This window comes from Mustela putorius, unplaced genomic scaffold (assembly GCF_011764305.1).
Source record: "Mustela putorius furo isolate JIRA1106 unplaced genomic scaffold, ASM1176430v1.1 tig00000145_pilon_pilon_pilon, whole genome shotgun sequence".
Classification (NCBI taxonomy): domain Eukaryota; kingdom Metazoa; phylum Chordata; class Mammalia; order Carnivora; family Mustelidae; genus Mustela; species Mustela putorius.
The window spans coordinates 16,136,592-16,150,897 of NW_025421294.1; the positions used below are offsets into that span (position 1 = coordinate 16,136,592).

The 14,306-nt window shown below is 36.9% G+C and overlaps 1 protein-coding gene across 2 annotated transcripts in view; it reads left to right on the forward strand.

Annotated features, from left to right (window-relative positions):
* LARS1 (leucyl-tRNA synthetase 1) overlaps positions 1 to 14,306 on the forward strand; it is a 70,587-nt gene that overhangs the window by 20,527 nt on the left and 35,754 nt on the right. For both annotated transcript variants that reach the window (XM_045075332.1, XM_045075333.1), the window contains 11 exons: positions 312 to 379; positions 479 to 704; positions 3,447 to 3,534; positions 3,614 to 3,690; positions 6,304 to 6,357; positions 7,139 to 7,279; positions 9,117 to 9,194; positions 13,043 to 13,128; positions 13,228 to 13,293; positions 13,396 to 13,478; positions 13,895 to 14,033. In XM_045075332.1, coding sequence (XP_044931267.1) covers positions 312 to 379; positions 479 to 704; positions 3,447 to 3,534; positions 3,614 to 3,690; positions 6,304 to 6,357; positions 7,139 to 7,279; positions 9,117 to 9,194; positions 13,043 to 13,128; positions 13,228 to 13,293; positions 13,396 to 13,478; positions 13,895 to 14,033 — 1,106 coding nt within the window. The remainder of the gene's footprint in view (positions 1 to 311; positions 380 to 478; positions 705 to 3,446; positions 3,535 to 3,613; positions 3,691 to 6,303; positions 6,358 to 7,138; positions 7,280 to 9,116; positions 9,195 to 13,042; positions 13,129 to 13,227; positions 13,294 to 13,395; positions 13,479 to 13,894; positions 14,034 to 14,306) is intronic.

The following is a 14,306-nucleotide window of genomic DNA, read 5'->3' on the forward strand; positions in this document are numbered from 1 at the left end:
GAGGCAGAGGGACAAGCAGACTTCCACTGAGCCGGGAGCCCTACTGATGGGACTTAATCCCAGGATCCGGAGGTTATGACCTGAGCCGAAGGCAGATGCTTAATGATCTGAATCACCCAGGCACCCCCACATTAGACTTCTGTGTGAATATAGTTATCTCCCCACTGGCAGTTTCCGCATTGGAAGAAAGAATTATTCTAACAATGTGAGAATCCATCTAAAAAAATTGACTCAGATCTCTCATGTAGATTAGTGGGTTTAATCCAAGTCTTTTTTTCCCTCTTAAATTTTTGTTTTGTTTATTTGTTTAGGGTGTGGGACCTCAGGAATATACTTTAATCAAGTTAAAAGTGCTTGATCCATACCCATCCAAATTAAGGTAGGTTACCAAACAGTTATTGCTCTTTTTGAAATTACAGATAAATGTGATAGAATCTACAACATTTTTTTGCATAAATATATATTTTTTTCTCCTTAGTGGCCTGAAAGGGAAAAATATTTTCTTGGTCGCTGCTACTCTCAGACCTGAGACCATGTTTGGACAGACCAACTGTTGGGTTCGACCTGACATGAAGTACATTGGGTTTGAGACGGTGAATGGTGATATATTCATCTGCACCCAAAGAGCTGCCAGGAATATGTCATACCAGGGCTTTACCAAACACAATGGGGTGGTGCCTGTTGTTAAGGAATTAATGGGAGAGGTGAGTTGGGTAGGAGATTTTTTAATTTAGTGCTTAAACTAAGAGGAAAATTACAACTGTAACACTTGAGGGAAGGACATTGAAAAAAATCTTTTAAATTAAGGTACATATACAATGCAGTGTGTAAATTCTATATTTTGTATTTTGGTGCATTTTTATATGTGCATACACTCATGCAAGCACCACCCAAATCAAGATATAGAACAGTTCTAGTAGTCTAGAAAGTGCACTCTTGGCCATCTTGAGTCAGTACTCACCCCTCTCCTGCAAAGGTAACCACTGCTCTGATTTAAGATCAAAGATTAGTTGCTGTTCTCGAACTTTTCATTCAAGTATGGCATAGACAGACTTATATAATCTGTACTCTTTTGTGTCTGGCTTCTTTTGCTTGAATTAGGTCTTTGAGATTCATACATGTTGTGTGTAGGAGTGGTTTTGTTCTTTCTTAATACAGTGGAGTATTCATTGCATGACCATAATTTTATAGCATTTTCAAGTCTTATGTTTCAGTTCCGTAAGTACCTGGTTGAAAAACACAGACTGTCCTCCCCCAAGCGATTTAATGGCTGCAGTAGAAGACGACTACCTGCATTCCTGGTGTAGAATTGCAGCCATTTTTTTCCTGAAGAATCTTGGTTGATAGTAACTAAATCTGGATGATTATGTAGCTTTTATCTTTACGGTTTATTTACTTATCAGTACTTCAGAGTATATTTTATTCCCTTTGGTAAATGCTGATCTTAGGTGTCTTAATAAATAACATTTATTTATTTATTTATTTTTAAAGATTTTATTTATTTATTAAAGAGAAAGATCATGAGCAGGAAGGCAGAGGGAGAAGGAGGGAGAGAGAATCCAAGCAGACTCTGGGCTGAGCACAGCCCAATGTGGGGCTCGATCTCATAACCCTGAGATCATGACCTGAACCAAAACCCGAGAGTCAGATGCTTAACCAACTGAGCCACCCAGGCAGCCCAATACATAACATTTTAAAAGAAAAAGATGAGTAGAATACTACCTTAGCTCTTTTTTGAATAGACCTTTTATTTCTTGCATATTTTGTAAACCAACTTACTTTTGGACTGAATTGTTACACATTAGCAGGACTCAAAATTCAAAAGACAAAATAGAGAGTACATCACTGGTCACTCAGTTTCCCCTTCCATAGGCAGTCACTAAAATCCAGAAATATTTCACTTAGCTACAAGCAAATGCTTATGTATATATTCTTTCTTCCTCTTATTATTTATTTATTTATTAAGATTTTATTTTTTATTTGACAGAGAGAGACTCAGTGAGAGAAGGAAGACAAGCAGGGCAAGTGGGAAAGGGAGAAGCAGGCTTCCCACTGAGCAGGGAGCCTGATGTGGGGCTTGGTCCCAGGACCCTGGGATCACGACCGCAGCCGAAGGCAGATGCTTAATGACTGAGCCACCCAGGCACCCCGATTTATTTATTTTTTAAAAGATTTTACTTATTCACTTGAGATTGAGAAAGAGCGCGTGGGCACAAGCAGGGGGCCTGAGTGCAGAGCCTGACTCCCGGCTCAATTCCACTACCCTAACATCATGATCTGAGTCAAAATCAAAAGACAGATGCTTAACCAATTGAGACACTCGGGCACCCCGCCTTCTTTTTCGTATACAAAAGGCAGTATACTTCATCACATCGTTCTTCGTCTTGCTTTCTTTTTTACTTAATTATGTCCTGGTATTTGCCTTAACAGCACAGAGCTTCCTTGTATCTTCTGTTTCACAGTTGCATGGTATTCCATTGTTTGGCTCTTTCACAGTTTATCTAGCCACTCTCTATAATGGATATTGCAGTAGGTTCCTGTCTTTTTCTGTGTAAGCAGTGCTGCTGCATCTCGTTCTGATGTTTGAGTTCTGTCTGAGACGTTTTTTGGAATTGTGTGATAACACAGATTTTTTTCTGTTCCTAACACAGTTCTTTGCATGTAAACTTGAGCAGATTCTGGAGTGTGTGGTATAATTAAAAAAATAGTTTTCAGCCCTTACGACTGTCATGATATTTAGCCTTCATCCTTGTGACTCTAAGTAGCTGCTTTATGAATACAGCAGATGGGTGGGAACTGTGTGAAACTGAGACAGTGCATTCCTTGGCTCAACAAGCAGCTGCAAGCTCTTTGTTGCCATTCTGAGAGTATGGGCTCAGTATTGTTGAATCTTTGGATTTTTTTTTTTTTTTTAAAGAGAAACAGGTTATATTCTTTTTGTTAAATTGGTCTTCGTAATCATTGTTTTAAATGGATATACAGTATTTTATTTTGTTGCTATCTCATTTTGTTAAATGATTTTTCTCTTTTTTAAAGTTCTAGCTATCTATAGGTTTGCTGTTATAGTTAACACAACATTGGGCAGGCTCAAAGAGAAAAAGTTATTTTTTTTCTCTGAGGTAAATTCCTAGGATTGGATTGCTGGGTCCAGGTTATGTGAACATTTTGTATCTCTTCCTATGGTTCTTGTATCGTTTTCCGCAAGGAATACACTGTCACAAACAATATATTAGTGTCCTAATTTTCTGACAACCTTACCACACCACATTTAGGTATCATAATTATTTATAATGATTTATAGTCTAATATGTATAAAAATGTGTTTTGTTCTACTTCATTTATTTTTGAATACTAGCTTCTCAGGGCTTAAAAATATTAATACTGTTTGAGATTTTAATGGATAAAATACATTTTTTCACCTTTATGTTGATTTTTTTGTTCCATAGGAAATTCTTGGTGCATCACTTTCTGCACCTTTAGCATCTAATAAGGTGATCTATGTTCTTCCAATGCTCACCATCAAGGAAGATAAAGGTAAAGAGTTTCTTTCTTTCTAGATGTACTTTGGAAATTGCATTCTGGTTTGTACTAATTCCACACTTTCTTATGTAAGGCACTGGTGTGGTTACAAGTGTTCCTTCTGACTCCCCTGATGATTTCGCTGCCCTCAGAGATCTGAAGAAAAAGCAAGTGAGTATCTGAGTTTTATGTTATTTCTTCTTAAATCATCTAATTAAGTACCACTGAACTATGAAATTAGGCTAAAAAGTTATCATGTATCTTTGAGCTATTATCTCAGCCTTGTTTCTTGATGTTTTTGTATTTTCCTTTAAGTATAATATTTCATAGAATCTTGTTTTAAAAGACTTTTAGAGCACTTTTAGGTTTGCAGTAAAATTGAGAGGAAGGTGTAGAGATTTCCCATTTACTCCCTGCCCCTGCACATGCACAGGCTCCTCCATTGTCACAATTTCCACCAGAGAGGTACATTCATTACCATGATGAATCTGCATTGACACATCATAATACACTGAAGTCCATAGTTTACCTTAGGGATCACTCTTGGTGGTGTATATTCTTTGGGTTTGGACAACTGTATAATAACACAGATTTATCATTATAATATCAGAGAGTATTTTCATTGCCCTAAAAACCCCATGTGCTCTTTCTTTCTGTTCATCTTTCTCCCCTGCGACCTTTGGCAATCACTGATCTTTTCAGTGTCTCCACAGTTTTACCTATTCTGGAATGTCATATAGTTAGAATCATACAGTATGTAGCCTTCTCAGATTGGTTTCTTTCAACTACTCATGTGCATCTGAGGTTTCTCTATGTCTTTTAATCTGCATTTTCCTGATGACATGATGTGGTCTTTTCATATGCTTATTTGCCAGCTATGTATCTTCTTTTGTTGAGGTGTGTCACAGTCTTTGGCTCATTCAAAAATCAGATATCTTTTTTAAGATTTTATTTATTCCTTTGAGAGAGAGCAAATATGCACGTGGGTGTGCACGCACGAGTGGGGGTGGGAGGGGCAGAGGGTGAGGGAGAACCACATTCTCCACTGAGCAGGGAGCCTGGTGTGGGGCTCCCTCCCAGAACTCTTGAGATCATGACCTGAGCCAAGGGCAGATAGGTGCTTAACTAGCTGAGTCACCCTGGTGACCTGGATTGTTTGTTTTCTTATTATTCAGTTTTGAGAATTCTTTGTATATTTTGGATAATAGTCCTTTATCAAATGTGTCTTTTGTAAATATTTTTTCCTGATATTTGGCTTGTCTTTTAATTTCTGAACCTGTCTTTTGCAGAGCAGTTTTCGATTTTAATAATGTGCAGCTTATTTCTTTCATGGATTGTGTCTTTGATGTATCTGAAAAGGCACTACCGTACCTGTGGTCATTTAAGTTTTCACCTACATTATCTCATAGGAATTTTAGAGTTTTGGTTTTACATCTAGGTCTGTGATCCATTTTGAGTTAATTTTTATGACAGTGTAAGGTCTGTGTCTAGATTCTTTTTTTTTTTTTTTTTTTTTTTGCATGTGAATGTCCAGTTCTTCAGTAACATTTGTTGAAAAGACTGTCTTTGAATTATTGTGTTGCCTTTGCTCCTTTGTCAAAGATCAGTTGCTTATATTTTTGGGGTCTGTTTCTGTCCTCTCTGTGTTGGTTCCACTGAACAATTTTCTCTTCTTTTGTTAGTACCACACTGTATTAATTATTATAACTTTATAGGAAGTCTTGAAGCCAGAAGCCAACTGTGTTCTTCAGTATTGATTTGATAATTTTTGGCCTTTTGCAAATTTTGAAATGAGTTTGTTGATACTCATAAAATAACTTGATGGGATTTTGGTTGAGATTGCTTTGTATCTGTAGGTAAGTTGGGAAGAATTGACATCTTGACAATACTGAATCTTCCAGTCCATGAACATGACGTGTCTGTCCATTTAGTCAGTTTTTTTATTCTGTTCACAGAGTTTCATAGTTTTTCTTACATAGATCTTATGTATGTGTTGTTACTTTTGTACCTAAGTATTTAATTTTGGGGGGTGCTAATATTTATGATACTATGTTTTTAATTTTGAATTCCACTTGTTCATTCTTAATACATTCTTAGTATACTTTTGTGTAATTAACTGTGTATCCTGCAACCTTACTGTAATTGTTTATTAGTTCTAGGAGTTTCTTCTCTTGATTTCTTTTGGCAAGGACATTCGGAATGATACTGAAAAGAAGCAGCGAGAGGGGACATCTTTGCCTCATACCTGATCTTAGTGGAAAAGCTTTGAGTTTCTCATCGTTAAGTATGATAGGAGTTGTAGATTTTTTGTAGATAGTCTTTATGAAGTTCAGAAGGTCTGCATTTTTTCCTGTTTATTAGGAGTTTTTATCATGAATGGGTATTAGATTTTGTCGAAAGCTTTTTTTGCATCTCTTGGTAGGATCATGTGATTTTTCTTCTTTAATCTGTTTTGATGGGTTTCATAAAACTTCAAAAAAAGTTTTCTGATATTCACATTTTCATTGCAACTTAGGGTATGAACCTCATTTTCATGTGTGTGTGTGTATGTGTGTGAATTTTTGCTTTTGATTCACTATTTTTTCATTTAAGCCATTCATTCTAACTTAAACGGTTGAGTTTTTGAAAGTCATAGGTCTGTTCTTGAGATATTTGGTAAAATTTAAAAAATTCTCTGTATGGAGAGGAGAACAAATAATTAAAAAAAGTTTTGGTTTTGGTTCTCTCAGTGATTCTGCCAGTAAAGTGCTGATCATTGTGTTAATTTGCAAAATATTTTTGTAGGCCTTACGAACAAAGTATGGAATTAGAGATGACATGGTCTTGCCATTTGAACCGGTGAGTACATAGAAGATTCAGAATAGTTATACACCTCTCTTTATCAGTGAAAAAAAAGCTAACATTTTCCTTGTAACAAAATTGTATAGTTGGTGAATATAAAAATGAGAGGGAATTTGCGTAAGAGTTTACTTATTTTAATTTGATATCTGCTGTGGCAGTTAGGAGTGAGAAAAAGACCAACCATAAGCATTTTCTTAGCACCTAGCACCTGTAATTCTGGAATAAATGACTTTCTTAGCATCACCAATTTTATAATCACTTATTTTGCTAGTTTGGCCAATTTTCAAGCTTCTAAGGACAAAATTTTTGCCATATTAGTCATGAATGGCTATGTTTTCATATTAATGCCTGGAGAACAAAAACATTTTAATCACTAGCAAATAACTTTCATGAAGAATCTGGAAGACATCATAAACCAGCAATAAGACCATCCTTAAATTTAGTTGTTTACATCATTTTCCTAGTTTCAGAATTTATTATTTAGATAATTATATGCCCGTGTAGGGTTTTGAGCTGGAGAAGGTATGTTTGGTAGTGCAGGAAGGACAATTTGGGGCTTGGTGCAGAGAATTTGGGTAGTTCCTGTGGAGGAGAGTAGGAGGACAAATTCACATCTGGGTGTTAGTCACTGTGATTACCTGATGTATGGTGCTTCTGTAATGATATATAAAATCTGAAATGACTTCATTAGACCGTAGAGGCAAAAGGATTATGCCCCATGGGGCTGTTTTTGTGTTCATTCAGTGTGAATAAGTTCCTGACATGCTGTTCTTTGCAGGTGCCAATCATTGAAATTCCAGGTTTTGGAAATCTTTCTGCTGTAACCATTTGTGATGCTTTGAAAGTTCAAAGCCAGAATGACCGAGAAAAGCTTGCAGAAGCAAAGGAGAAGTTATATCTGAAAGGGTTTTATGATGGTGTAAGTAATAATTTTTAAGTTTTGCTCTGTAATTTTTTCAGTGTTTAGAAAAAAATAGAAAAATTCAATATGGTTTCAACTATATACTGATTTGAGAGAGATTTATATGAGACTGTGTTCTTCCGTTTCCAGATTTATTTTTTAATTATTTTTTATTTAAAGATTTTATTTATTTAATGAGAGAGAAAAAGAGCACAGGCATGCAGAGGGGAAGAGGGAGAAGGAGAAGCACGCTTCTGAGCAGGGAGCCCAGCAGGGGGATCAATCCCATAACCCTGGGACCATGACCTAAGCCAAAGGCAGACATTTAATGACTGAGCCACCCAGGCGTCCCTCCAGATTCTTTTTTTTTTTTTAAAAATTTTATTTATTTATTTGACAGACAGAGATCACAAGTAGGCAGAGAGGCAGACAGAGAGAGAAAGGTGGAGGCAGGTTCCCTGCTGCGCAGAGAGCCCAACTTGGGGCTCGATCCCAGGACCCTGGGATCATGACCTGAGCTGAAGGCAGAGGCTTTAACCCACTGAGCCACCCAGGCGCCCCGGTATTAAGTAATTTACCTGAAATCAACCAGATAGGTAGCCAGTGGCAGAACTGGTACTCACACTGGTCAGCTTGGCTCTAGGTTTTGTGCCTGCTTGCTTATTTATTTATTTATTTATTTGAGAAAGAGTGAGCTTGGGTGTATGGAAACGGGGTCAGCGGAGGAACAGAGGGAGAGGGAAAGAGTGAATCTTAAGCAAGCTCCACGCACAGCACAGGGCCTGAGGCAGGGCTCAGTCTTAAAATTAAAACCCTGAGATCATGACCTGAGCAAAATCAAGAGTCAGACATTCAACTGACTTAGCCACCCAGGAGCCCCTGGGATTTGTGCTCTTAACCACTGTACCGTAATGATGAATTAGTATAATTTCATAATGATGAATTAAATAGATAAAAAGCATTTTGGCATGTTAGAGGGTTGGAAAGTCAAAAAAAGAGCTTGTGTCTTTTCCATTTAAAATAGAAACTATTTCAGAGAGAAACAGGAGTCACATAGCTGGAGATCAGAATGCCACCTGGAAGGGGATTGTGTGGCTTAGATCTGTGACAACAATGGGCAAGCTAATACTTAGTCCTAGAATTGAATTTCCTCACTACGTAAAAGGCCGAGTTGAAAAACAGGCCTTCCGTAAGGGCCAGGTTTGTGTGTGTGTGTGTGTTTAAAGATTTTATTTATTTGTTTGACAGAGAGAGAGACAGTGAGAGAGGGAACACAAGAGGGAGAAAGAAGTGTGAGAGGGAGAAGCAGGCTCCCCGCTAAGCAGGATCAAGCCAATGTGGGGCTCGATCCCAGGACCCTGAGACCATGTCCTGAACCGAAAGCAGGAGCTTAACGACTGAGCCACCCAGGTGTCCCAAGGGCCAGGTTTATCATATGGCCAAGCAAAGGAAAATGCTCGCTGGCAGCAGGCATAGTTGGAAACAAGTCTAGATGGGGCTGAGCTGCATGTACTCAGTTCATTTTCCCAAAGCCTTCAGGAATGAGATGAGTGAGCCTATTGAAATTAGCTCCAAATGGAAATCTGAGAAGTGGGAAAGAAGTGAGGACTCCTTCCTAATCATGTTCCTGATAGCTATCCTACTTACACCAAAAGAAAAACAAGTGTATTATAAATATTAGTTATCTAAGCTATAGCAGAATAAAAACTTAAGATTATAAGTGTGATAAATTTCATACTAAAAATATCTTGGTTGTGGATGGAAGTAAATTTAGTTAGGAAAAGTTTGGAGGAAACACAAAGCAAATTTTAATCATTTTCTCTTTTTTTTTTCCCCCCACTTCTCATCCTTTTAGGTAATGTTGGTGGATGGATTTAAGGGACAGAAGGTCCAAGATGTAAAGAAGACTATTCAGAAAAACATGATTGACACTGTATGTGATAGGCTATCCTCTGAAGGCTGCTTTAGGAGAAAACCTTTCAGTTAATAGACTTCATGGTGTTAATTAGTACTGAGTTCTATAATAAAGCTTGGAGCTCTATTAAAAATAAATAATTTTATGGCAGGAAATAGGAGACTTATTTAGCAATTTGTTTAACTTGAACATCCCACCTGTAATGTTGATGGCATGTAGACCTATAAAGTTGGCACGTGCAAAGCACAGAGAACTTTTGCTGGCAGCGGCCATTTGAAATATTGGTAGTTACAGTTCTCTTTGTGTAGTGCTTTACTTTTAATTTCATCCTTTTTCTTCCCCCTCTGTCTTCATTTTTTTTGAAATGTCTTTTTCTGTTTAGCTACTTAATTTTTTTTTTAAGTTTTTTTATTTATTTGACAGAGATCACAAGTAGACAGAGAGGCAGGCATAGAGAGTGAGAGGAGGAAGCAGGCTCCCCGCCGAGCAGAGAGCCCAATGTGGGGCTCTATCCCAGGACCCTGAGATCATGACCCGAGCTGAAGGCAGGGGCTTAACCACTGAGCCACCCAGGCGCCCCTAGCTACTTAATTTTTAAATTAAGTTTTGATTTCTGACAGTTGTATATGGCCTTAGTACATAGTGACAGTGGTCTGTAAAGCTTATTAAAATAAAAAATATATAAAAAATAAAAAAATTTCTCTTCTTTGAACAGGCTTACTTTCAACTGTTTCAGTTGTTTCTTTTAAAAAAAGTTCTGTCTCTCTTAAAGATCTTTAATCTTAGTGCTAGCACAGTCATTTTTTAATTTTGTTTTTCAGTTTTAGGCATTAGCCATTGACTTCCTATTGTGGAAAATCAAGATTTAACTCTTCCTTCTACCTGTGTCTTTCTTTCTAACCTCACTATTTGTATATACTCTTCTACCTCCTATCTTCCTAGCCTGGGTATATTATAACTTTCATGAGAACAGTAGTTATTGCGTGCATTTTTGAGGCATCACTGATCTACAATGAAGTGTACAATGAGAACTTTTCTTCCCCAGCTTTTGTTTTCCCCTGGCATTAGTAGTTGTCTTTTTTTTTAAATTTCCTTCTTTTAAAATATAATGATCAGTACTCCATCCCCAGATTCTGGCCTGTTTATTTCTTCTCATAATACTTTTATACACCAGTACGCTGCTGGTTCCATCTTAGAGAAAGTTCTTCCAGAGCTGCCTTGCCTGTTTTAGTCAGGACTAGTTGCTTACTGTCTTGGTGGACAAATGTCATCTGGGAGATTTCTCCACTATTACTAAGAATTTCCTTTTTTTTTTTTTTAAAGTTGGAGGTCTTCTATTCTTGATCCCATCACTGCTGCTCTATTATTTACTTTCTCATTTTGTGAAGCTCTGCTTCTAGTGGCTTTCCTGAAAAAGCATACCTGGAAGGTAAATTTTTGTGAGCTTCCATATCTGAAATAGCTTTAGTCTGTCTTCATATTTGATTGCTTGGGGACAGGACTTTAGATTGAAAATAATTTTGCTTTAAAATTTTATGGGCAGGGGCGCCTGGGTGGCTCAGTGGGTTAAGCCGCTGCCTTCGGCTCAGGTCATGATCTCAGAGTCCTGGGATCGAGTCCCGCATCGGGCTCTCTGCTCAGCAGGGAGCCTGCTTCCCTCTCTCTCTCTCTCTGTCTGCCTCTCCATCTACTTGTGATTTCTCTGTCAAATAAATAAATAAAATCTTTAAAAAAAAAAAAATAAAAAAAAAATAAAATTTTATGGGCATTACCCCAGGTGTTTTTTTTTTTCGGTAATGCTGCTGAGAAGTCCAAGATCATTTTGGTAATAACTGATTTTTTTTGTGAATGACTTGTTTTTTCCATTCTCTGGAAGCTTGTAGAATCTTCTTTTTCTTCTGGGTATTCTAAAATTTCATGACTTACCTTGGTGTAAGTCAATTTTACTTTTTTGAGTGCTTGGTGGATTCCTTCAGTTTGGAGACTTTTGTGGTTTAATTTTGGGAAAATTTCTTGACCTTTTCTTTGATTGTTTCATCTCTTCCTGTTCTTTATTTTCACTTTCTGAATTATTTTTGTTCAGATATTGGTTCTCTTAGATTTTGGAAGTCCTTTTCTTTCTGGCAGAGTCCCTCAACTTTTTCTTCCTTTAAGATTTTGTTTGTTAACTGTGGGGTTTTTTTAATCTGCTATTTGTGAGCATGTAGAACATGTTTTTTCTTAGTATGGAAAATTTCAAATGTATTAAAAGTGGAGAGTAGTATGATGAATTCCTGTATACTATTATCCATCTTTGAGATAACCAACACAGGGCCAGTATAAGAGCTTATTCTTGCTATCTAATTGATCCTTTTTTAGAGGTTGCTGTTCCTGTTTCATGGATGTGAAATCTTAATCTCTTATTTCCCTGAGAAAAGTTGTTGATATTTACGAGTGGGTATGAAATGGTAATCAGAAGCATTTTGCATGTGAGTAGGACTTCACTGGGGAAGATCTGGAAGGGCTGTTTGGGGAAAAAAAATAGAAGGGCTGTTTGGCTTTTGGAGAAGCTTTTGTTAGCCTTGATGTTAATTAGAGCTTCTTGTATTTGTTGGATTCCTCCCAAAAGATTCTTCAGTTTCTGGCTTAAAAGGTCTCAGCTAACTGAGCATTCTGGGAGTTGAAAAGGTTGCTAGGGGCAATACCAATTCCCAATGTACTGACTTTCCAGTTAGTTCATCTATTCCCACTGTGATACCTGTGCCCTCAACTTTGTTTTTGGTTGAGTTATTCTCTCCTCCTCTCCAGAGAAGAAACCTTCATTGTTCTGCTGGCATAGGGAAGAGTTTCAAGTCTGTATAGTGTGGGATTAGAGTGTCTGGGGCTCTAACCTCTTTAAAAACTTAAGTTAGTTCCCTTATTTTCAGCCTCATATTGCCTCCACTTCCAGCACCATCTTATACCACAAATTGTTGAGTTTTTTGGAGGTTCTGCAATGCAAATTGGATTGCTTTTCACCTTCTCTAGTGCTGGCTTAGGATTTAGCTAGCTTTCCTCAACCTGCTAATGCAGTTGTCGTTCATCCTGGTTTTTAGTTTCCAAAAGTTGGTTGATATTATTTCTTGTTCTGTTCTTTTGTATCTGTAAATTCATTCCACTGGAAAAAAGAAAAACCCTCCTTATTGTCATTTTGCTGGAATTTTGAGAGGTAGTAGAGTTAAATGTCTGTTTTTAATTTATCATCTTTAAAAAGTCCTCGCTATTTAACAGTATGAAGAATTAAATTAAAAACACAGAAAAACTGGCCATTTTATGAATAATAGTATTGGATTTATTTTTTTAAATAGGCTTAAAAGTTTGAGAACATAATACGTTAAGAGGTGCTTGTATTTGGTAAATAATTAAATTCATGGTTAGTTTACTAGTGAGCATTTTTCATGACACTATAAATCTTTAGCAGCAATATTTTCCATGTTTAATTTTTGTGCATGTTTTTTTTTAAAGCAGTGGTTCCATGCATTTTTTCATTTTTTTTTACATTTTTATTCTAACAAGGATAAAAGGCTTCCATAGGCAATCTGACCTTCAAACCATAGAATTAGAAACTCTTGAACATCTTTTACATTCTACTGAAAAGGAATAATCTAATAATCTAGATTGATGATCAAGATGATCTGTTGACAAAGATGCTCACCTTTTCAAAAGCAAATGTGTAGAAAGAAAGGCCGATAACTTCTGCTGGGACGAGGGAAGACATAATGAAAATGTGGGGTTTTGGTTATTGGTATAACATTTTTTTTCTTTTTTTGAAGTTGTTTTTATTATCGCTGAGGAATAGAGATTGACTTGACATAACACCTGATATATTTTTGTTTGCTTTTGTGTAGGGAGATGCATTTATTTACATGGAACCGGAGAAACAAGTTATGTCCAGATCCGCAGATGAATGTGTCGTGGCCCTGTGTGATCAGTGGTTAGTCTCTCTCATAGCAAGAAATTTCCTCCAGTCACTTTATTTATCCTTTTGACTTTTATTATTATTATTTTTTTAATCAATCTTTCCTCTCCCAAGGTACTTGGATTATGGAGAAGAGAACTGGAAAAAACAGACATCTCAGTGCTTGAAGGGCCTGGAAACGTAAGAAAGAAAGGGGAAAGGTGATGAGGGAAGGGAGAGGAGATGAGAAACATGGAAGACAGTGAAAGTGAAGAAAGGCGCTTTATCTTTTACTCTCTCCAGATTCTGTGAGGAGACCAGGAGGAATTTTGAAGCTACCTTAGGTTGGCTACAAGAGCATGCTTGCTCGAGAACTTACGGTTTAGGTAACGCATACTTCAAATTCTTCTGTTTGAATGACTGCCAATTACACGGCAAATTTACACTTTTACCTTGTCTCCCTCTTTTGTATTATTTTTTCTGAATTGGAAGTGAGAGGTTTCAATTAGAGGGTGAGGGAAACTAGAACATGGTGCCCTATCATCTTCCTGGGTGGTAGAAATATGACCTCTCTAACCCAGATAGCTTTATGGATTTTTTTTTCTTTTTTAAGAAAGTTTCCAGTGCTTCAGCTGTTTGGTTTTTTATGTACCAGTTTATTTTGTTAATTATACAAGCAAATTTAAGACCTTCTTAAAATAAAGAGCTTTGTAAATGCTATATGTCTTAAAAATGTGGATTCTCTAGATGACATGTCTCTTGAGTTCCTCATGCATTAATTTTTTTTCTTTTTATCTTGCAGGTACCCGTCTGCCCTGGGATGAGCAGTGGCTGATCGAATCGCTCTCTGATTCCACTATTTACATGGCATTTTACACAGTTGCGCACCTGCTGCAAGGGGGGAACTTGCGTGGACAGGCAGAGTCTCCGCTGGGCATCAGGTGGGTAAATGGATGAGGCAAAGTAGTGTAGTTTGTTAGCAAGAGATATAATCTTTTGATATACGCATTGAAAATTCTTTTTTTTTTTTTAATTTAGTTTTCATCAGAATTCCTTTAGTAGAGTTTTGTTACGATGTTTTTGTTTTTTTGCTGCTGCACTGAGAAAAAGTAATAAATAGCTCCTCTGTTATCGTTACCATTCTTTATTCTTATTGAAGTCTTTTTTTTTTTTTAATTTTTTTTTTTTTTTTTTTTTTTTGACAGAGAGACATC